Consider the following 22,128-nt stretch of genomic DNA (forward strand, 5'->3'; position numbering starts at 1 on the left):
ACCCTGTTCCACCGATCCTCAGTCCCGGCCTCTCTTGCCTACCTCCGGCCCTCCCGGCTTTTGGCTCCTTTTTTTCGCATTAGATCGCCTTTTATCTGTACTACACACACCTGTCAAGGTGCCACGGTTACCACCTTAATACCCTCTCTCTCCCGCGTCGTCGGTCCTGCTCTTGTCCCTTCTTTTTCCGTCCTCGCCAGCGCCTGCGACTGCCTGCTGCGACTCCAAACCGTCCACTCTCTTTGTTCTGCCACCGCTACTCTGCACTCCGTCCTGTTTGGACCCGGCCAACCGCTTAACCACCTAATCGGCCGTCGCAATCAGTCTGCATCAACCGAGTCGTTTCACCTCCAGGCCTACGTTGCAGCGTATTCACGATCGCCACCTGCAGCTATGCCGTCGAGAACTCTCCCTACCTTCACCCGCGCCGAGGTCGAGGCACATAATTCGAAGAAGTCCTGTTATGTTACGATTGGCAAAAATGTCTACGACGTAACCGACTTCGCCCAGGACCATCCCGGTGGCGCTGACCTCGTCTTCGACTACGGCGGCAAGGACATCGAATCCATCCTGCGCGATCCGACATCCCACCCCCACTCCGAGGCTGCGTACGAAGTTCTCGACGACTCCTTGGTTGGATTCGTCATTTCTCAAAAGTCAATCAATGGGACGGCCAACAAGCCGAACGGGAAAGCGAATGGACATGTGAACGGGAATGCGAATGGCAATGGCAACAGCGTTGCCAAGACCCAGGAGCATGAGGACGAGCCAAAGATGAATGAGAATGGCGAGCTCTGGGATGGTGAGCGATGGGTTCATCCTCGAACTGGCATGGCTAGCGAGGAGGATTTGAGCAAGGAGACGGATTACACCAATGACTACAAGAAACACAAGTTCCTCGACTTGAGCCGCCCACTGTTCCCTCAGATCTGGTACGGGGGCTTCAGCAAGGAGTTCTACCTTGATCAGGTTCATCGCCCTCGCCATTACAAGGGCGGCGAGTCTGCACCACTTTTTGGAAACTTCCTCGAGCCCCTTTCCAAGACGCCTTGGTGGGTTGTGCCTGTGGCGTGGCTCCCCCCAGTTGCATACGGTACCTATTTGGCTAGAGAGGGCATGGACAGCACCTTCCAGGAGGTCTGCTATTGGGGGCTCGGCTTCTTTCTCTGGAGCTTGATCGAGTACATCCTGCACCGCTTCCTCTTCCACCTTGACAAGTAAGCTGCCCCTATGATGTGCCATGCAACTCCAGATAACCAACAGCGAAAACCAGGTGGCTTCCGGACAACCGAGTTGGCATTACCATGCATTTCCTCCTCCACGGCATCCATCATTACCTGCCTATGGACAAGTATCGCCTCGTCATGCCTCCTACACTTTTTGTAGTTCTCGCCACGCCGTTCTACAAGCTGGCTCATTGGGTTTTTTCGTACAGCTGGCACGCCGCTACCGCTGTTTATTGCGGAGGCATCTTTGGTTACATCTGCTACGACTTGACGCACTACTTCCTTCACCACCAGAACTTGCCGCTCTGGTACAAGGAATTGAAGAAGTACCACCTTCAGCACCACTTCCTTGACTATGAGCTTGGCTTTGGCGTCACCAGCCGGTTCTGGGATAGCATTTTCGGCACCGAACTGCCTCCCATTGTCAAGACGCAATAATTCATCGACCAACGTTCATACATCTTGTCACGATGACGATCCGGGGGACTATTCTAATGCCCAAGAGAGCGACTTTTGCTCATTCTTTATCAACATGTGCCCCCATGTATATACGCTCGCAGGAGTGCCTAACGCAGTAATGGGGTCTTTTCGCCAGGCGTTTTGAGGAGACGGTTTCAAGGTGGTTGTCGCGTATTATAACGCCCCAGGCAGTTATGATACCGCCATGGGAAGAGTCGTCATCTTGTCATGGCGACTGGTTCAGTACAGAATATTTTTGAATGATACCACAACTCAGTAGGCCATGCCTTAATTAGAAAAGCACGTTCTACATCTTTCAAACCATGTCCTTGGCCACTACCGCTGCGTTGACAAGCTTGATATCTGCCTCCACGCGAAAGTTCAGTGCTCCAACCAGCGAGGCAACCTTAACGACGCCATGATCGCAGCCCACGGCGAACCGTTAAAGCGGACTAGTTCACGGGCAGTCGTAAAGGGGGTCTGGTCGGGCCTCCGGTTGGAAGTCAGTTCGACAACACAAACACTTCGGAAGCATGGGACGGGTAATGATTACTCTGCATAGCCACGTGACTAACGAGATCCTGGAGCACAGGTTTGACCTCAGACCGTGCGGCTCGGTCTGGACTCTGGTCGATTGTGCAGGCCTGGTCGCTTAGGTAAGGCACCCGAATGACCGCATGTAGCCAGTGCTTGGTAGGGTAAGCATGTAGGAAGGTAAGTAAGAAGGTCGGGTAGGCACCTAGTGGAACTACCAGGCACCTACCCAAGGTACCTACCCAAGGTACCTACGAATACCTACCTTAATGCTTGGCCAAAAGTGCCGTAGTCCCTAAACCCGACTCATGAGCCACGCCTGCCTGGCCGCCCAAAGGTTTTCTGGTGAATCCGCTGCGCTAGTTACTTCTGACACTAAGCCAGCCTCCCCCATCCTACGGAATCTCGTTGTCTCCTTCCCCCTCCATCACCACTGCGACAAAACTCTGCTCCTGGCCCCGTAGAGAGCAGCTTCCCCATCGAAACAGGAAACATAGTCGCCTTTCTCTCTGATCACAATTCCAGTCAACATGTCCGGCCTAGACGTCGAAGCTTTGCTTGACGCCACGGCGAAAAGCTCGACCGAAAGCAAGCCAAAGACCACCGAGGTGGAAGATCGTCCTAATGGAGATCGCCCAGAGCGCCGAGACCGCGACCGTGGCCGCGATGGAAGCCGCGACCGCGACTACGACCGTCGACGCCGAGACCGCGACCGCCGCGAACGCAGTTCGACTCGAAGCCGCCGTGGCACACCGGAAGAACACAAGGCATCCACCCCTCGGAGCGACGCTGGCAGCCACAAGAGTAGGCGGAGAAGCCGAAGCCGCGATGATGACCGCCGTCACTCACGTCGTCACAGAGGAGATGGTGACTACTACAGAGGCGGACGCAGACACTCTCGTTCTCGTTCTCGCTCACCCCACCGCTCTTACCGCTCGTCGCGTGACGACCGTGACTACCGCGACCGTCGGGATCGCTCTGATCGCTACTCGGGGGACCATCGCCGGGCAAGGGACGACGATCGTAATGAGAATTCCAAGCGTGAGGCAACACCACAACTTACTGAAGATGAACGGGACCGCCGCACTGTCTTTGTCCAGCAGCTCGCCGCCCGTCTTCGCACTCGCGACCTGAAGGCATTTTTCGAAAAGGTCGGCCCTGTCAACGAGGCCCAGATTGTCAAGGACCGCATCAGCCAAAGATCCAAGGGGTAAGTCTTCACTCTACACTACAGACCCTGATACTAATGATTCATCCAGAGTTGGTTACGTTGAATTCAAGAACGAGGAATCTGTCACTCAAGCTCTTCAACTTACTGGGCAGAAACTGCTAGGTATCCCTATCATAGTTCAGCTCACAGAGGCCGAGAAGAACCGCCAAGTCCGCAACTCCGAGACCGCTACCGGCGCACACCCAAACTCGATCCCCTTCCATCGACTCTACGTTGGCAACATTCACTTCAACGTCACCGAACAGGATTTGCAGGCTGTTTTTGAACCCTTTGGTGAACTTGAATTTGTCCAGCTCCAAAAGGATGACAATGGACGCAGCCGAGGCTATGGTTTCGTGCAGTAAGCTTTTCGTATCCTTGCCTGCAAATTCCCATGCTAACCATTCTTCAGGTACCGGGAAGCTAGCCAAGCCAGAGAGGCACTCGAAAAGATGAACGGGTTCGACCTCGCTGGTCGCCCGATCCGTGTTGGCCTCGGAAACGATAAGTTCACCCCTGAGAGCACTGCCAACATGTTGCAGAGATTCCCTGGTCAGAACCAAGCGTATCAAGGCTCTGCATTCTCGGGTGCTGGCGGACGTGGCCCGCAGACATCAGCATTTGACCGTGCCGGTGGACGAGACAGCGAAAAGTCTGGTGGTGCCAGCGCCCTGGATGACACCGATGTTGCCGGAGTCAACTTTAACAACTACAGCCGTGATGCCCTGATGAGAAAACTTGCCAGGACTGATGAAGCTTCGAACGGAGCAGATGAGCGACAGGTTCTGAAGCCCAAGACCGAGATTAAGCCCTTACCGGTCAACGTTAGCATGGCTAGCCGATGCGTTGTGCTGCACAACATGTTTGATCCCGAAGAGTACGTTCCACCACCGTCAATCCAGGATAATTTATGCTAACTCGATGACAGGGAGGATGGTGACGACTGGGCTAAAGAGCTGGAAGACGATGTGCGACAAGAAGCCGAAAAGAAATATGGTCGTGTTGTACACATCGCAGTCGATCCTAACTCCAAGGGTGACATCTACCTCAAATTCGACAAGGTCCAGGGCGGCGAGAACGCCATCAGGGGTCTCAACGGTCGCTACTTCGGAGGCAGGATGATCGACGCGTCACCTGTTGTAGATGCCGTCTACAGCAGTTTGTTCTCTCGCACACGAGCGATCTGAAAGCTAATTCATGGCGTCGAAGAAATATTGTCTAGGATTCCTCACTGTAAGCATTGGTACACATGATCCTCAATTTCTTTTTCTGACCGTACTATTAAGGCGACGCTCCGCGACTCCAAATAGATCCTCGAGACAGACGAGCCCACTCTGGTCTCCATCGAAGGCCACCAAACGAGCGGTGGCCAAGTCGCCGTCTGGCCAGAGAGCAAAGGTCTACCCATCATCACCACAGGAGAAAAGATCGACACCACACTGATTCTCCAGCAGAAACACGTTACATTACATATTCGATCGCCAACTACTTATGGCTGATTCTGTACCTTAAGTTTTTTTCTTTCTTTCTTTTACCCTCCATCGCCCTCCACTACGTGTGGAGCAGGTATCAGGCTACCGTGTTGGCGTCCGGGTAAGGTTTAGGGAGGCATAGTTCAAATTAAATTTCGCGTATTAGAACACGAATTCATAGGAAATGTGTCACATATCTTCTGACAAAGTTGCAGATAGAACTGGTCTCTGCGATCTGCTGAGCATTCTGTGCCTCAACGCTCTCGGGTGAGATTGCAGCCCTTGATGAACCTGCCTTTGTATGTTTCACAGTCAGATTTGGTTTTCTATCATGATGTGCTCCATCTCTTCTTTCTGTGCGTTGTTTAGTGTGAGCACCCACTATCTTCACTGCTCCTACATGTTTTTGTACGTCTCTTTACTAGACTGCTTACTTCACTTGCTTATTCTGAGCAGCGCTCTCTGAAGGCCTGCTGGTCTGCCAGCTTATATAGAACAGATGGTGTTTGTTTTTGCTGCAACACTCCATGAACAAAATACCTGTAATTTCATGTCCAGACCTGTAGACCTAGTGCAGCGTCATTAATAGCATGCTGATATCTATTCCCACACGTTTGTTCTGCAAGTTAGGCACAAGACTAGATCTCGTGTGCTCATAGCTCCTGCCTCTTGGAATACCTTTGTTGTCGACGTCCTCCATCACCCACGTCATCATTCCGTTCCTTCCTCACTACCTTACTCCTCTCCCCCCACCATAGGTCTCTCCTGTTATTGCCCTTCTGTGCCCCGAGACGAGGATCCACGCTCTCGCAGCAAGTCTTAAGCGCCAGCAAATACAACCAAAAGTTTCCATCCGGAAAGCGTGGCCTATCGGGAAACGTCGGCAGTGCACTCCTGGAAGAACAGTACAGATTTACTCTGCCGCCGTAGGTTTGCGCATTTTGCTCGCCACTTTGCAAACAATAGGAAATCTCAAACTTCGCAAACGTACCTTTGAAAGGGTTCCGAGAGTAATTTGATCGATAAGTCTCGCTCCTGCTCCCAAGTTCGGTCGTGCTTTCCACGATTGCCCCCAAGACGCCGGGCTGGCATAGATAGTCCTGGTACTGGCTTCGGGGCTATTTCGATCAGCCTCCTTGGACCTCGGCTACCCTAGCAAGATTCAACAACAGCATTTGGTACATTTGACCAACAAAAACTACCCGCCCAAAGCAAAGGTCTTGTGTGCTGGACTCGGTACGCGAGCTCAACTTGTATGTATGTTTTCTTTTCTCTGCCAAAAGCCCCAGTCTTCCCTAGCCTCCTTCTCATTCCACCAGATCCTTATGGTGGAGGTCCATGAGGCATGCTGCTCTCTTGCCCTCTGAAATCTTTGCTTTCATATAGTATACGGAAGGAACCTATCTGTTTTTGCCACAGGGCTTTAAGTGAAGAGCTGGTGCACGCCTATTCCTCTTGCTTCCCTCCCCCCCTTTCTTTTTTTTTTTTTTTTTTTTCATCTTCACTTCTAGTAAGTGAATTTGATGCAACTCCCGCAAAGGCTAGCGTCAATTGTTTTGTCTGAAGGCGCGCCTTTCTTTCTCTACTTCCCCCTTGCTATCTCTCTCCATCCACAACTCGAAAAAATCATCAACAATCTCTCACCTCCCGCATGTGAGGTTTTCTCCCACCCATATCCCTTTCCCACCAAGACATCCTTTGATTACCTCCTTTCCGCACATCGTCGTTATTGTTCTTCCCCTTCCGACATACACCTGTGAAGTGGTTCTACTGTGCTATAGGATCACCCACCCTGTCCTCGCGGTGCCCTCGTTGTGACGGCCACAAAGGAAGGAAACCAAAATGGCTAACTTGAGACACAACAGTAACAGCTCCGGAGAGGATCGAGGCGGTGTGCGCCTTTCCGACCACTCACCTCCTGGTAATTCTTCGTCGCGCCACCAGTACCATCACTCAACCCCAAGCTCATCGGCCAGTACTATTGTGTACGAGAAGTCGCCTCCTGACGTTTTTGGCCCCGAACTTTGCCAGGGCAGAGTTGGCCAGCTCTATCAACAGGACTACCATCAAAACTACCAGCTTCCTGTCCCGCCAAAATTTCATACTACTCCCAGCCAAGGCAGTGCCAAACGCAGCGGTCCTTCTCACTCGCAGAATTCGACAAGCTTTTCTGCGGGTAAGTTGTCTACTCGCTCCGACGGAACAATTCTGGCAACTCCTACCGGTCGCCCAACTGCCGAGCCTTCCTCCGCTGGATATCGGCCGGCCTTTACGACGCTCCAAAGCGGCTTTGGGCTAACCCCTCCTGCTGTAAAGGCACCTGGCAACACTCCCAACGCTCCTGACAGCGAGGTTCGACGTGCCCAACGAGCTCTTCCTACAATTTCCGAGGAGAAGGGAAAACTTGCAGCAAACAATCTCGCTCACTCCAAGCCAGTTGTCGCAGAGATGGCTGCCCACTGCCAGATCGACGGCCCTTTGGCCGGTCCTATCCGAGACAATCGCCGTTCTGAGCTCGCCCGAAACCACGTATGTCGACTTCCCCTTCTGGTTGCTGCCTCTTCCTGATTTACCCATCCTCCCCTCTTCACCCCCTTCGGATTTCAAGTCCCTCAATGTTTTTCCTTTTCGTCTTGAGTACCCCAAACGTCGTTCTTGTTTGAAAACATGACTGATTTTTGAGATGAAAAGCCGGCCTGGATCCCTGCCCGTCAGGTTCAGGCGGGTATCATGACCACGCAGCAGGCCATTCGTCGCACTCCAGGAATCCCCAGCAAAATCGCCAACGATCTTTGTGATGGCCTCCAGAAGTATGCACAAGATGTCAACAACATGCTTCGCCAGGCGATCAACGAGGTCGCTGACTATCGTCTCGATATTGAGTACAACGAGAAGGTCCTTTGCTCCACGAAGCTGGAGGCAAGTATCATGCTTGAGGAGCGCGACAACCTCAAGCGTGAATATGCCGAGCTCCACAGCAAGCATGATGAGGTCGAGAATCGGCTCGCTTGCTATCACGTGGAGACTGAGAAGTACAAGAACAAGTTGCGCGAGTATCAAGCCAGACTTGATCATGAGAACAACGGAGAAGATACCACTCAGGAAATCATGCGGGATTTGGTGGAGGTATGTGCTATTCAGAACTGCCCAATCTGTAAGCAAACTAATAAGTGAATCTTAGACTGTCAAGGAGTTCTTATCTCGTCCTACTTCCCAGTGGCTGGGTACGCGAAACGAGGAAGGCTCACCTGGCAAGGTTATCACCGCCCTGAGCGCTTCCAGTATCGCTGCCCTGGAGCAGCAGGGAAATGAGACTCCTCGCTCTCAGAATGTGCAGAAGCAGCTGGTTCCCACACGCGCTACCATCAAGTCAGAGCACAGTGAGATAATGCCTTCTATGGACAATGCGCTGCAGCCATTCAACTACCAGCAGCAGAATGCAGAGACGTCTCAAATCTCCGGAATGCCCAACGCATCTTCTCGCAACGGGCCGCCCACTTCTTATCCCGGCATGTTCAGTAATTCTCGTCGCCCTGCCGACAACAGAACCACTTCTTCCGCCGGTTGGACTCGTGCTTCAAGTGGCGCTTCTATGCAGCAACAGATGCTGCCAGCTCGCTCCTACTCGCGATCTGGAGATGCTCGCAGCTCTTTCAATGGTGATTACAAACAGCCAAACGAGTTTGACCTTTCTTGTGGTTATGGTGCTCAGTTTACCATGCAAGCTCGCCCTGGTACTGCCATTGGTCACCGAGGATTCAACCAGCAGCAGTCTTCTTTCCGTCCCAATGCTCCAGAGTTTCATCCCGGACATAGCAGCAGCAATGGCGGTTTTGACAATGCCGAAAGCTCCTACAGCTACAGCTATGGACCTGGATCAAATGCTCGTCGTGGCCTCAACACCAGTACTGGCCCCTTTGAGAGCCCAACGCCTCGCTCCGTTAGCCGTACTGGATTTGGCAACTTCGAGGGCCCTTCATCTGGCTTCACGGGTGCTTCTCCTTTGATCCCGAGAACCCCTGGTTTCGGTTCCTCTCAGCAGTACGATAGTGCTCCCACCCACCGTGGTTCCCAATCTCAGCGGAATCACCCCTCCAGATCTTCGGGTCAGAACTACCACGCAGTTGAGTACAATCACGGAGGCTTCACCCCTGGCCCCTTCAGCCATGGCAGCAACGGCCCCAGATCAGTCGGCAAGCCCGCAAGTGTCACCGGGACCTTGGCTTCTGGAGCAGCTTTCGGCCAAGACGACAGCGGCGATAACGAGCGCTATGCTCGTGCCTTCGAAGGGGTTTGGGGTCTGGCCCGGAGCTAGGTGCTCCGATTTGCCTCCTCAATCGACCCAAGTGTCATGTTGCATCTCTCGGAAGTTCAGATTGCCCGCTACATGACTACACTGTACTCTCCTTTTAGCGAGCACCAAGCCTGGTCCTACATTCGACAGCACATGAACGACAGCATGACCCGCGCTTGCCTCATCTCTCGCGCAATTATCGACTTGCTTGTTCATCGCATCTTCGTCTTTGAGGCTTGGCAGGGCTTCTCTGTTGACGCTGATCGCCAGATTGGTGAGATACGCTATGAGATGAACAACCTCCCTGGTAAGTTTTTATTTTTGCCTGCTACTTGATATTGACGCTGACTTAGAAGTCACAGCCGGCCAAGGCGGTGCCCTCCAGGTTTGCATTGACCGTGTCGCGGCGATCGTCAACTCATGCATCAACCATGAGCGCTACGACGCCTATCGCAGCCACCGTATCGAGTACTTCCAAGCCGAACTGCGCGAGATGCTCGCTCCCCTCATGCTGCCTGAGTCCGAGGGTGGTCCCAACTTGGATGATGCCGATGATGCTCTTCGTGACATGATCGAAAAGGCCTGGTCCATCTCTGCGAAAATGTTCACGTCACGCTGCACCTTCGAGTTTCGCTTTCCCGATGCTGGCGCTCGCTTCAGCACTCAGACCATGGTCGGTGTTGCACCCAACATTGACCCTCACATCCTCCAGGCTGAGCACTGGCGTGTTCAGTTGGTCGTTACACCTGTCATCACCGTTCGCAACGACACAGGCGCGACTATCTCAGTCGCTTCTATTACAAGGGCCCACGTCATCTGCATGAAATGATGATAGCGGCCTCGCAATTGCTCTCTCAATTCTCTCTTTACTCCACCTTCGCGACCTCCACGGACTGATTCCGACATTCACGGCGGACCGCAACCTTTTGGGGCTTGGAGCCTTGTATGATCATGAGGTTCACGAAATTTACGACTTCCGCTTTCCAGTTTTTGCGACGGACCACTCGTTGGTCATTAATGACGAGCAGGCGGATGGGCTGCTTGGTAACAATCAGGGTGAAGAAGAAAAAGAAGAAGAAGAAGCGGCAATTCTCATTGGAATCGCGGTTTGGGTTGAACGTGTTTGGGGACAGACGCACTTGGTTTCAGGATGGTAACGGCCACGTTTTTTCTTTCTTTTTTTCTTGTTTTTGCAGAGTTCTTGGAAGGGAGGAAGTTCCGGGCTTCTGTATCGACGATCAAAAGGATATGGGTGATAAGGAACCGGATGGAAATGGAAAACGAAGGTAGCAGAGACACGATTCGCAAAATAGTATCTGGAAAACCCCACCGTCCCAACCTACCGTGATTGTCCAGTACACCGACTACTTTTGTCAAAAGCATGATATCCGACCCCGGGGTAAGGCGGTTTGTCTCTTGAGGGATGGATAGAGACAAATATCTTGACCTGTGCAGCCGAGTGGCTCCATTTGGTAGCGCAAAACGCAAATCCAAGCTCACCAGAAACGAGCGTATAAGACAGACCGCCGAGCGCCTAAAATTGACATAATATCTTGTTGGGATGAAAGGAGACAGGCATGCAGAATACCTACATATCCAAAGGAAATGGTAGGGATGAGTCACCGCGTGCTCTCATGCGGATCTTTTAGGCACATCTCATGAGCGAGGAGGGTTTATACAGGCAACGGCTTGGGCGCCGCTTGCCAAGCTGGTCACCGTCGTCGTTTAGCCGGTACCAGAAACTTCTCCAGCACTTGAGGATTCTGAGGCCAGGGAAATGTCGTGCCTTCACTGTTGCGGCGCCGATGAAGCTGGGCCATTCTCGGAAAGTCTCGTACGTGCGTGCAGAATCTCAGTATCGGAGCACGAGACGATGTCCTGCGCAAGGCGCCGTTTTGGATACTTGCTGCTGTGTGCATTCCGTCATTTACCTCTGCAGTCCTTCATTATCGCCAACCCACTACCAAAACGCCGTTGCCTACAGGTATCTACCCTAGAAAGATGGTCATAAATCCATCCCAACCGCCCATATAATGATACAGATATGTTCTTAATATATACCATGCCACGTGTTATATAGCTTGCGCACGCATGTGTGTTCGTTCGTCGTACTTCCCGTAACTGGCCTACACCCAGCCATACATCATCGTGGCCAGTGGTCGCTGTGGGCGTCGCTCGTGCCGGATATGACACTCCTACCCCTGCTCGAGGAGGCCACCGGATGCAGCAAACCACCGTTGTTGCCTATGGGCATCGTGATCGGTGGCAGAGTACCTTGGCCTAGACCCATCGGATGCATAGACCCTCCCATGTTACGGTTGACGCTCATCCCTTCATAGCCATCGATGCGAAGGTCACAAGTGCCCACGTCGAATCGCTTGGAACACCCGTCTTCCATGTGTCTGGTACGAACCTCAGTATACGCTCCCCTGGAACACGATTCTTGCACTTCAACTTACCTCCGAAGAGTGTCTTTGCGAGCAAATAGACGACCACAGTAGTCACACTTGTGGTTTCGCTCCTTCATGTGAACGCTCTGGTTGTGCCTCTGAAGGTCTGTCTTCCGGACGAACTTCTTGTTGCAGTCGGCGACTGGACAGGGGAATGGGTATTCTCTCTTCTCGTCATGCGTCTCCAGGTGGGCTTTGTAGTTGTAACTACGACTGAACAGTTTTCCGCAGCCCTTGACCTCGCATTGGTAGTTGGCGTCCGCTACGGTCGTCATCCGCCGCGCTGACCTCTTTGGCCGGTTTGGTTTGATCTCCGCGCGCTTTGAGCCATGATGACTGCCAGATGCACTCGAATCCCCCAATGGAGTTTGATGTTGGTAGTAATGTTCGGCATCCAGCTCTGTCTTGGACCATGCAGGAGAGCTGGTGTCTGACAGGTAGGCCTGATGTGGGCTTACATACTGGCTGGGCTCCGTCATGTACGGGACTTGCATCGAGCGTGGTGACGGGTAATGGGAAACATCGATTCCGGATCCGTAGTCGTTGGTGTTTTCCATCTTGATCCTGGGACCTGTGGGGTGGCCGCCGCCGTGCGGATAAGAGAACGAGCTTCTTGGAGAAGATGGTGCTGGCGAGCGTCCGGTTACATCTGCGAGAGTATGCGGTTGGTTGACAACCGATGACGGTTGTGAGGGTGGCGGGGGGTACGTCTCAGATCCGTACGGGGCCGGATCATACTCAGAAAAGGGATCGTATTCTGAGGACAGAACGTTTGGAATGGACAGTGAAGAAGAGGCCGGTGCCATGATGCTGGCCGAGGTCCAGTCAGCTGTCGTCGTGGGATCTAAAGGCGGCAAAGAGGAATCGGCGTCAGGTGTTTGTCCGAGAGAGCAGAGTTGGCCAGCAGCGTACAAAGAAGCAAGTTTGTACTGCTGAGTTGCGAGATCTGGTGATGGATAGTCCAGGGAGGATTCCGACGGGCAGTAGGTGTGAGTTGAAGACGCCGGAGACCTTGTTAATGAGGGTGGTGTGAGATCCATGACTGGCGTGGGCGGCACCCTTTTTTTGTTGGCGTTCTTGTGTTTCCCTTTTCTCCCCCCGGACGCTTTGTTGGACGCAAAAGATGAACTTATATACCAACAGGGCTGTTGGAACAAGACGCAATCAGGCCCTGAAGGGGGGGTGGAGGGTGCTGAGTTGGGACTTGTTGGAGGGATGCGCGTGAATGGGAGGAGTGTGTGGATAGGACGGATCGGGGTGCGTATCTGATTAGCAACCTTGCCCAGGAAGGCTGAAAAGCAGGAGGTAAGATGGGGAAGGAGACACTTATAAAGAACGTGCTCGAATTGAGGAGAGGAGCAAGACAAGGCAGCAGGACGACATAGGACAGGGGCAACTGGACTGTACCTTACTTTACCTTACATCCGACGAGCAACGGAAGGTAGGCAAGCAAGTAATCAGGCAGTGTGCTGGGAAGGGAACGCAAGAGAGGAAAAGAGAGGGCGCGGGCGCGTGTGTTGGGGCCAAGACAAGGGAAGGAAGTAAGGTAAGCCAGGTACGGTATCCGGAAGACGGGAAGAAAGACCCAGTTTGCCTCGTTCTGTAGGGGACCCAATGGGGGTGGGCAAGTTGACCGGGACCACACGCGATGACTTTGATCGTCACTTGCAGGGTTGATCAACACAGAGGAGGGAGAGATGGATAGAGAGACAAGGAAGCAGGGCAGACCGCGAGCGCTTCATACATTGATTGCATGGGGCAGACTGAGCCAATTTTTATACAGACCTTGAGACGGGACGCCCATCTCTTTCTGCCTGGTCATGCTTGGGACCAAAGCGGTTCAGTCGCAGAGCAAGGTAGTATGGGCAATTTAGGGTGTATGTATGTGTATAAGTTTAGCACGGGTGAGATATACGGTACGGGGGGTAATTGAAGACAGCCGGGGGCGGAGACTGACAGCACAGAGTGTATTTACGGCATCATTCAATAGAGACTTGCGTGCATGCCATAGAGTCAGAGAAGCAGAAGCAGTGTGGGAGCGAGATAGAGCAAGTGAGAGCAAGGCCAAGATGGAGAAAGCATGAGCCAGAACGTCGATAGCAACAGGCAATGCACGGTAGCCCTGTATTACGTGCAAGGTGATGGAGAACATGGGGGCAGGGTGGGCAGCTGGACGAAATTGGTGGAGACTGGAGTAAGATGGTGCTTTCTGAGAGGGTCCAGCATCCAGCAGGGCAAGGGGACCTTTGATTTTGTTGGAGCAGCATGTTGGAACATGTTGGTAGTGGTTGGACCGTCCCGCGAAGGATTCAACCAGCCCAGGATGGGTGGCATTGGGGGCTGCTGCGAGAGGTGGAGGAGGAGAGTTGGAGCGAGGGGTGTGAGACGAAGAAGAGGAGGACATGGAAAAGGACTGATGAGGGTGCGGAGGTTTGTGCAGAATTCAAGTCTGTCTGCTGTTAGGACGGCTGACATCTGAGAGGAGGTTGCAGTGGGATGAAGAAAACTCTGAAGCAACATTGCGATCAAGGTCGAGTATGCGTCGGTCTCTCTTTTCCTCCTCATCTGCCTGTATCTGTGTCTATGTCTGTGTCTGTGTCTGTGTCTGTCGGCGCGGTGCTCGTGTTCTTCCTCGTCTGGTTGGTTTAGCAAGTCGACGACCCTGGCTCTTGTTTGGCCGGGCGTGTTGTTGGTGGTGGTTCTAGCCGACTTGGGTGAGTAAAAACAGCTTGGTGGTACGATAAATGCTTGCACCAACGCAGCCGATGCACATTCATCCGTAGGGTTTCCGTGCCATGAGTGGCCAGTCCAACAACTTGGGAATGAAAGAGGGCCTTGCCTGGAGACTAGACTGGGATACTGAGCGTAAAGCCCTGGCTATGGACGAGTCCTTGGCCGGTGGCCCAGCATCATCTGCGCCAGGGGTCCGGGGAAGGGAAGGGGCGAGGAAGACAGGCGGACAAGAGGAGTTCGGATACAGAGAGGAGAAGGGTCGGAAGGTACAGACAGGACAGGGCTGTGGGAGGGCATTGAGCGAGAAGGGGATGGGATGATGTGGGTTGTGACAAGAGCAACAGCGAGAGTGGAAATGGAATAGGTAGGCAAGTAGGCAGGTAGGTAGGTAGGCAAGGTGACGAGCCGCGACAATGACAGAGTAATGACTGTGACGGACAACCAACAAGACTTGTTGGTAGTTGGAAGACCGACAGCCAACCGTTTAATTAAGACTCGCCGGGAAGCCACCCAGACCGGAGAGCGCCCGTGCTTTGGGTGGAGCCCTATCGATCGATTGAGCCACATCGGCCGTGGTGGACACCAGGGGAGGAGCGCAGGACCGGTGAAGGTACGTACCCCGCAGCTCACCTACTAGGTAGGTAAGGTAGGTAAGGTAGTGTGAGGCCCTCCTGTCACAGTCACTTACCCTACCTACCTACCACTACCTACCTAATACCTTGGCGTCAATACGGATAGTGAGCACCGAGACTCCAGCTGCCTGGTCCTTTTAACCAAGCTGCTGCGCGTGCTGTGGGTAGGGCAGCCTAATGACACCTTAAAGTGACATGCAAGATGCTTGCGTGCGTTACCGCGCCCGTTGCAATTCTCCAGTTTCTCTCACCTCACGTCGCGAACCGGCGAATGACGGGCCGCACTTTAAACTTCGTGGCATCGACCTGGTCTGTCGCTCAAAGTACTCCCGCCGTCTCTGAGCCTGGTGGACCGTATAAATCGTTCACAACCGGGCGGAATACCTACTATGTACGCAGCGAGAGGCAGCGAGAGGAGAACATTATCTCACCTCCGTCTTGCCTGCTTCACCCAATTGGCCGCCAACCGCGCCAGCACGCCCGTTTCCGAGGCGTCAACGTTGAGTGTGGGATGCCTGTGGCCAATGACACCGCATTGCTCTCCCCCCCCCCCCCGCCCCCCCCCCCCCCCCCCTTTTCCGAATCTGAGCATCCATAGGGCAGGCCAATCCACGGATGCCATCCAAAAGTCCTGGTCTTGGTCTTTGGGCTGAGGCGGCAGGTCAGAGTTGGGGTCGCAATGGGCCCTTGGTGTGCGGTGCACTGCAGTGCAGCCCAAGGTACAGCGCAGTACATCGGTAGGGCTTCCCAAGTCGGCCGGGCAAACTGTGGAGTCAGTCACCGGGCTTGCCTCTATGTCGTCTCTCTTTCAAACACAAACACACACACACTCTCACACACTCTCTCTCTCCTTTGCCCATCACCCAGACTCCTCGTCATACTCCTCGTGAGAGGAAGAATGAGGTGGCCAAAACTCCAAGCTAAAACTATTTGATGTCGTCGTTTGTCAAGGTTCCAGGTGAATTAGTTTAGACGCTGTACCTGCCATTTCACGGTGCTATCCCACCCAAATGCTCAAATTAGCACACAGCCCTGCAGAGTAAGCACTGGAGATGCGGATACGACAGATTCCAGGGTCATGCTATGGACCTTAAGGCATCGCATCGTATGTGAGCAGTGTCTCAGAAATCCATCACTGGCAGAAACACACACAACTCGACTTCTCGAGGGGCATCTTTCCGCAGATAGGCTAGATAAGATGGGCAGAGTCACGTCCATATCGTCGTGCCGTCATAAGCATATAGGGGCATTCCCATAATCGTCAACACTTCCTGATCCAGGGGCCGTGGAGGAATCGCCGCATGAATGCGGCACAGACAACGTGGTTCCTGGAGGCCGGAATGCCCCTGGAGCAAGAGTACAGATGGGGCAGAGGAATCTGCCTTAAGGCCCGCCATCTTTCCATCTTCACAGCAATCTTACTGTGACTATCATTGCGCTTCCTTCCCTGCCCATCTGCCTGCCTGCCCGCCCATGCGTTCGTACGTAGACTACGTGGTACGGTAGCATAAGATTTGACAGCCTATGGTGCGTGCACACTTTGTATGCGCAAAGTGTTCGCAGTGGCTTTTCTCTCCGCCGTTGGTGCCCGTCTGCCTAGGCCGTTCTCTGGCTGGCTATTTCCAACGGTGTTGACGGTTCGGTCCATACCCCAGTACATTGATCCCAGGCCAGGACCCTTACGGATGCTGCAACGTCGCAAGGTAGGCAGTGGGGGGAACACTGTCACTCCAGCGGCCACCATCCCTCCCATTCAGCCCTCATCTTCGCCTGTTGGAACGTCAATCTCCATGGAGTTCTCATGCAGCAAGCAAGGGGCATGGTGGTGGTGATGATGGTGGTGATGCAACCAAGAGCGCCCAATAAAGATTGAAGTGTTTTCTGTGCTATTCCTTTTGGTCTTTTGTTCGTGGCCCCCAGAACATGAGCTAGCTGCTGCATCCTCTCAAATTTTCGGTGATTTTTGACTGCAACGATTGGGACGCATCTTGCTTTATCGCGGGTGCATGTAGTTATTAGATGTCTGCGGCCAGACCAGACCAGACCTCATCTTGCAGAGCCTCTGACTTGCATGCTTCCCACTCCTTCGACCGACTCCCGTCTGTGGCGAGGGCATTTATCGCGGCCCTGCCCGTGCCCACCGGCTCGTTTCCTCTGCTCCCTATGCCTTGTCTTGCTTCCATCTGGTTGAGTGAGCATATCCGTCAAGCGCTAGATGCACTAGAATCCAAATAAAACCGGCCCTACGAGACCCTGCGATCTCCCACCCCCAACCAGCCACCGGCGTCTGTATGCCCACGAAGAAATACACTACTGCAGAGCAGGTGTAGAAGACTACGAGAACATCCCTGTACTCGGTCGGCTTCCCAAGGAGCCGGGGCAGGGGTATCTCTGAAGCGAGACCGCAGTCGGGCGTAACCTGCGCCATGGTGGGCTGGAAATGGGGACTTTGGCAAAGTAAAAAAGTACTGTGCTTTTGCTCATTCCCCGTTGTTGGTGCAGGTGTACACTACCACTCCGCAGTGTACCTCTCTATCCGAACTCGCGAACCAAGTGTCTGGAGCCCGTCGGTCAGTCGGTGCTCAACCGTTCCTCGGGCAGGCAGGCGGTCCCGCTCGTCCCATGGTCTGTTTCTTTACTTTCTTGCTTTCTACGTCAAGATAGCTGCGATGAGATGGGACGGTCCCGCCTGTGTACTTGTGCGCGTACATGTGCCAAAGGCGCGCTCGCATCAGTCACACCGGGATTTTCCAAGCCAGGCCATCTGATTAAGTGCTGACTACCGCGAAGGATTACTCGGTCACAGGCCTGTAGAGCATCCATTTGCAGACGGTGATTGTGTGCTAGTTCATCGCTGCAGGCCCATCCCAGCGCAGTGAGTCTACTTACTACCTAGCAGTACCTATTATTTCCCCGCGGCGGCCGCCCTTAGACCCGGCCCCCGATTCGCTAATTAGTCGGCGGATCAATCCCGCGCAGTCCTTGTAGGCGCCACCAACTTGTCGACTTATTGGCTGTCATAGGCGAGTCGTCAAGGCAGAGCATAGCATCAGAAAAATGAACTCAATCGAGAGACTGCCTCGCGGGCTGTGAATGCTGTGAAATCAGTAAACGAGGCCCGGTAGCGCGTGATGCGGCGAGATTCAAGAGTGTCGATGGCCAGGACATACCAAAGGCAATGACGGAGCACTCACTTGATTCTCCTGATCTTTGAATAACCCTTGACTGGCTCGGTTTTGGCCTCGGCCTCTCTCATCTTATGCCTCCATTTGTAGTCCGTTTATGCGGTAAGCATACCTCGCTCGTATACTTCGTCACCAATCTTGCCTGAAGACTGGGAGATATGTAACGTCGTGGACTATAGATTGTCTGGAACATTTAGGGACTCGCAAGGCGAAGAAAAGATATGGCTGGCAAGGTTTCCGTGTGTTGCTTCCAACGGGCCCGACGGCCCCCATTGCATGTGCGTGTATATTGGTGCCTTGGGTTGGCAGAAGTAGGTCATCTGCAACTTGCTGGATTATCAACTTAGATGGCTCCTCCTGCCGGGATGATTTACAAAATTGGAATTCGGGAAAACGATGGGATTCGAAGAGAATCATTGCCCTTATGCGCACCTAGCCGGTCTATTTCTGAAAGATCAGCCATCAATAGTTGGACCTCTTCTCACGGAGGTCAGCGCGCTTCACACCGAGAATCGTAAAGGTGAAGGTGATGGTCACCGAAGGTCACGTGAAACCGCGACGCTTTGGCTCCACAGCTCCCCCTGCCTTTGAAAGCTCCCCCTGCCTATTCAAAGGCAAGAGCTGTCTCACGTCACCGATTTTCAGGCACAGCACAGCAACGCGCATCACATTTTTTCATCGTCGCGAATCGCGACATGCAGAAGACTGGCTAGAATAGCTGATACTGATTCACCTAGATGCATGCAGTATCTGATTGCTTGAATACAGCAAACCTGCCCAAATTTCTGCTTTTCTTGCCTCTATCGCGGTGGGCCTTTCGCTCAACCTCGACCAACCACCAAAGTCCACCGCAACTTCCACACCTGGCGAGCCTCACATCGTCACCCATATCCTTCCCTCATCTTTGACAACCGTCCCTTACAAACTTCCAAGTCTCAAACAGAGCTCATCGAAGTGTAGCTGATCGGCGGGCTTTGGGCCCCTTATCGCCTTCACAATGAAGTTCTTCATCGAGTAAGCCTTGGTCGACCTTCCACGGTCCTCAAAGCCCACAACTAACATCGCCTTCCCAGTGATCTGCCGATTCTTTTCCCCTACCCTAGGATATATCCTGAGCAGTATGCGTAAGTCACCACGCTCCGCAACCTGAGCCCTATGAGTGCTGACTTCGTCGGTGTTTAGCTATATGTGCGACCTCAAGAGTGTGTTCGCTAGACATTGCCCCTCGAATATCAAACGTCTTACTGACTAGTTAATTCATCCACTAGAGACTCTGGACGCGGGTGGTCACTGCGTCCTAGAGATGCCTTCAGGAACAGGAAAGACGGTATCGCTGCTCTCACTTATTGTGGCCTATCAACAACATAACCCAGAGCATCGCAAGCTCATCTACTGCTCACGTATGTCTGAATCCTCCAGAAGCTTTGACTATATCTAACCATATCAGGTACCATGTCTGAGATCGAAAAGGCCCTCGCAGAGTTGAAAGCTCTCATGAAGTACCGCGCTCAAGAGCTTGGAGAGGAGGAAGAGTTCAGAGGCCTCGGGCTGACAAGTCGAAAGAACCTGTGTCTTCACCCGTCAGTCAAGCAGGAAAAGAGTGGTGCCATCGTCGACGCTCGTTGCCGAAGCCTCACGGCTGGATTTGTCAAGGAGAAAAAGGATCGAGGCGAGAATGTCGACCTATGCGTTTACCATGATGTGGGTATTGCTTCAGTCGTGGCTTCTCATTTGGCTAAAGATTCGACATAGAACCTGGATCTCCTCGAGCCGCACAATCTCATTCCAAACGGAGTTTGGACCTTTGAGGGCCTTCTGAGATACGGCGAACAGCACAAGCAGTGTCCATATTTCACTGCAAGACGCATGGTAAGGATTGAAAGATCACTTTGTTGTTTCTTGTGCTGAGCACGAACAGATGCAATTTTGCAACGTCATCATCTACTCTTACCACTATTTACTTGATCCCAAGATCGCAGAGAGAGTATCGAAAGAGCTCTCAAAAGACTGCATCGTCGTCTTTGACGAAGCCCACAATATTGACAACGTCTGCATCGAGTCCCTAAGCACAGATATCACCGAGGACTCTCTACGAAAAGCAACAAGGGGCGCACAGAACTTGGAGAAGAAGATCTCGGAGATGAGAGACACCGACCAGGAGCAGTTGCAGAATGAATACCAGAAGCTTGTGGAAGGGTTGCGGGATGCCGACGAAGCGCGACAGGAGGACGCATTCATGGCCAACCCAGGTATACGATGCCCCGATTTCTCGCTTCCTTATCGTTCACTGACAGTCAGCAGCCTTGCCAGACGACTTGCTGAAGGAGGCGGTACCAGGCAACATCAGAAGGGCCGAACATTTCGTGTCTTTTCTGAAGAGGTTCATCGAGTATCTCAAGGTGAGCAACTCTGACAGAAACAGAAAGCCGGATGCTAACGACATACCAGACACGGATGAAGGTCAGACACACCATTTCAGAGACACCTCCGTCTTTCCTTGCTCATTTGAGGGAGTACACCTTCATTGAGAAGAAGCCTCTGCGATTTTGTGCCGAACGATTGACGTCCTTGGTGAGGACTCTCGAGCTCACGAATATTGAAGACTACCAGCCTTTGCAAGAGGTAGCTACCTTCGCGACGCTGGTAGCAACATACGAGAAGGGGTTTCTCCTGATCCTAGAACCATTCGAGTCGGAGACAGCAGAGGTGCCAAACCCTGTCTTGCACTTCACTTGTTTGGACGCCGCAATCGCAATCCGACCCGTTTTTGACAGGTTCAGTTCTGTCATCATCACTTCAGGAACGATCTCCCCTCTTGAGATGTACCCGAAGATGCTTGGCTTCTCGACCGTGGTACAGGAGTCATACAGCATGACGTTGGCGCGAAGGTCGTTCTTGCCCATGATTGTGACACGTGGAAGTGACCAAGCGAGTGTTTCCACGAGTTTCCAGGTCAGGAACGAGCCTAGCGTGGTGCGAAACTACGGCACGCTGCTAACCGAGTTTGCCAAAATCACACCGGATGGCATGGTGGTTTTCTTCCCCTCCTATCTTTACATGGAGTCCATCATCAGCATGTGGCAGGGAATGAACATCCTCGAAGAGGTCTGGAAGTACAAACTCATCCTCGTCGAGACACCCGATGCGCAGGAAACCTCGCTGGCGCTGGAAACGTACCGAACGGCGTGCTGCAACGGCCGCGGCGCCGTTCTCCTGTGTGTCGCTCGAGGCAAGGTCTCTGAGGGTATCGATTTCGACCACCAATACGGCCGTACTGTGTTGTGCATCGGCGTGCCATTTCAGTACACTGAGTCCCGAATCCTCAAGGCGAGACTCGAGTTCCTTCGCGAGACGTACCGCATCCGTGAGAACGACTTCCTGTCATTCGACGCCATGCGACACGCTGCCCAGTGTCTGGGTCGTGTTTTGAGAGGCAAGGACGACTACGGTATCATGGTACTGGCCGACCGCAGATTCCAAAAGAAGCGAGTGCAGCTGCCCAAATGGATCAACCAAGGTCTTCTCGACGCCGACACCAACCTCAGCACCGACATGGCTGTGAGCAGCGCTCGCCGCTTCCTCAAGCAGATGGCTCAACCGTTCCGGGCTAAGGACCAGGAGGGTGTGAGCACATGGAGCTACGACGATTTGATGAAGCACAAGGAGAAGATGGATATGGAACGGATTCAACAGCTTGAAGCTGCCGGGGTTGATAGCATGCAGTTGGGAGCTGACGAGGGCGACGAATACGGCATGGACGATGACCTTGACCAGGACATGATGGAGATCGACGATGGATTCTGAGGTTCTCGATGAACCAGCTCATTGACTGCAGCTGGTACCTTAGCTGGAGCCCGTCAGCGTCTGGATGAGAAGCGAAAACAGCCATGTACATTAATTGTTTTGTCTGATAGAGACCTTAATCTGGTGCTT

General features: G+C 53.1%; 6 protein-coding genes across 6 annotated transcripts; 5 read left to right on the plus strand and 1 right to left on the minus strand.

Annotated features, from left to right (window-relative positions):
• Nucleotides 1-393: 393 nt before the first annotated feature.
• Nucleotides 394-1,664, plus strand: SCS7 (Ceramide very long chain fatty acid hydroxylase SCS7; the record flags this gene model as incomplete). Its single annotated transcript, XM_032019396.1, has 2 exons — nucleotides 394-1,217; nucleotides 1,274-1,664. 2 exons carry the CDS (start codon nucleotides 394-396, stop codon nucleotides 1,662-1,664), a joined length of 1,215 nt encoding a protein of 404 aa, XP_031883327.1.
• Nucleotides 1,665-2,749: 1,085 nt separating this feature from the next.
• On the plus strand, nucleotides 2,750-5,143 carry rsd1 (RNA-binding protein rsd1; the record flags this gene model as incomplete). Its single annotated transcript, XM_066152087.1, has 11 exons — nucleotides 2,750-3,023; nucleotides 3,079-3,260; nucleotides 3,320-3,429; nucleotides 3,479-3,790; nucleotides 3,842-4,306; nucleotides 4,358-4,587; nucleotides 4,639-4,662; nucleotides 4,716-4,827; nucleotides 4,884-4,932; nucleotides 4,996-5,022; nucleotides 5,117-5,143. 11 exons carry the CDS (start codon nucleotides 2,750-2,752, stop codon nucleotides 5,141-5,143), a joined length of 1,812 nt encoding a protein of 603 aa, XP_066008452.1.
• A 1,600-nt stretch (nucleotides 5,144-6,743) lies between these two features.
• Nucleotides 6,744-9,216, plus strand: CGGC5_v008924 (uncharacterized protein; the record flags this gene model as incomplete). Its single annotated transcript, XM_032019394.1, has 3 exons — nucleotides 6,744-7,430; nucleotides 7,593-8,027; nucleotides 8,083-9,216. 3 exons carry the CDS (start codon nucleotides 6,744-6,746, stop codon nucleotides 9,214-9,216), a joined length of 2,256 nt encoding a protein of 751 aa, XP_031883388.1.
• A 36-nt stretch (nucleotides 9,217-9,252) lies between these two features.
• Nucleotides 9,253-10,024, plus strand: CGGC5_v008925 (uncharacterized protein; the record flags this gene model as incomplete). The annotated part of the gene is made up of 2 exons (XM_032019393.1): nucleotides 9,253-9,502; nucleotides 9,558-10,024. The coding sequence occupies 2 exons, from the start codon at nucleotides 9,253-9,255 to the stop codon at nucleotides 10,022-10,024; spliced, it is 717 nt and encodes a 238-aa protein (XP_031883389.1).
• A 1,314-nt stretch (nucleotides 10,025-11,338) lies between these two features.
• prz1 (Transcriptional regulator prz1) lies at nucleotides 11,339-12,202 on the minus strand (the record flags this gene model as incomplete). Its single annotated transcript, XM_032019392.1, has 2 exons — nucleotides 11,339-11,597; nucleotides 11,655-12,202. 2 exons carry the CDS (start codon nucleotides 12,200-12,202, stop codon nucleotides 11,339-11,341), a joined length of 807 nt encoding a protein of 268 aa, XP_031883386.1.
• Nucleotides 12,203-19,192: 6,990 nt separating this feature from the next.
• rad15 (General transcription and DNA repair factor IIH helicase subunit XPD) lies at nucleotides 19,193-21,999 on the plus strand (the record flags this gene model as incomplete). Its single annotated transcript, XM_032019391.1, has 9 exons — nucleotides 19,193-19,209; nucleotides 19,269-19,319; nucleotides 19,378-19,397; nucleotides 19,464-19,595; nucleotides 19,643-19,896; nucleotides 19,948-20,064; nucleotides 20,114-20,444; nucleotides 20,497-20,594; nucleotides 20,644-21,999. The coding sequence occupies 9 exons, from the start codon at nucleotides 19,193-19,195 to the stop codon at nucleotides 21,997-21,999; spliced, it is 2,376 nt and encodes a 791-aa protein (XP_031883387.1).
• Between the last annotated feature and the right edge of the window lie 129 nt (nucleotides 22,000-22,128).

Source organism: Colletotrichum fructicola, assembly GCF_000319635.2.
Source record: "Colletotrichum fructicola Nara gc5 chromosome Unknown KSG_Nara_v1_contig05, whole genome shotgun sequence".
NCBI lineage: Eukaryota > Fungi > Ascomycota > Sordariomycetes > Glomerellales > Glomerellaceae > Colletotrichum > Colletotrichum fructicola.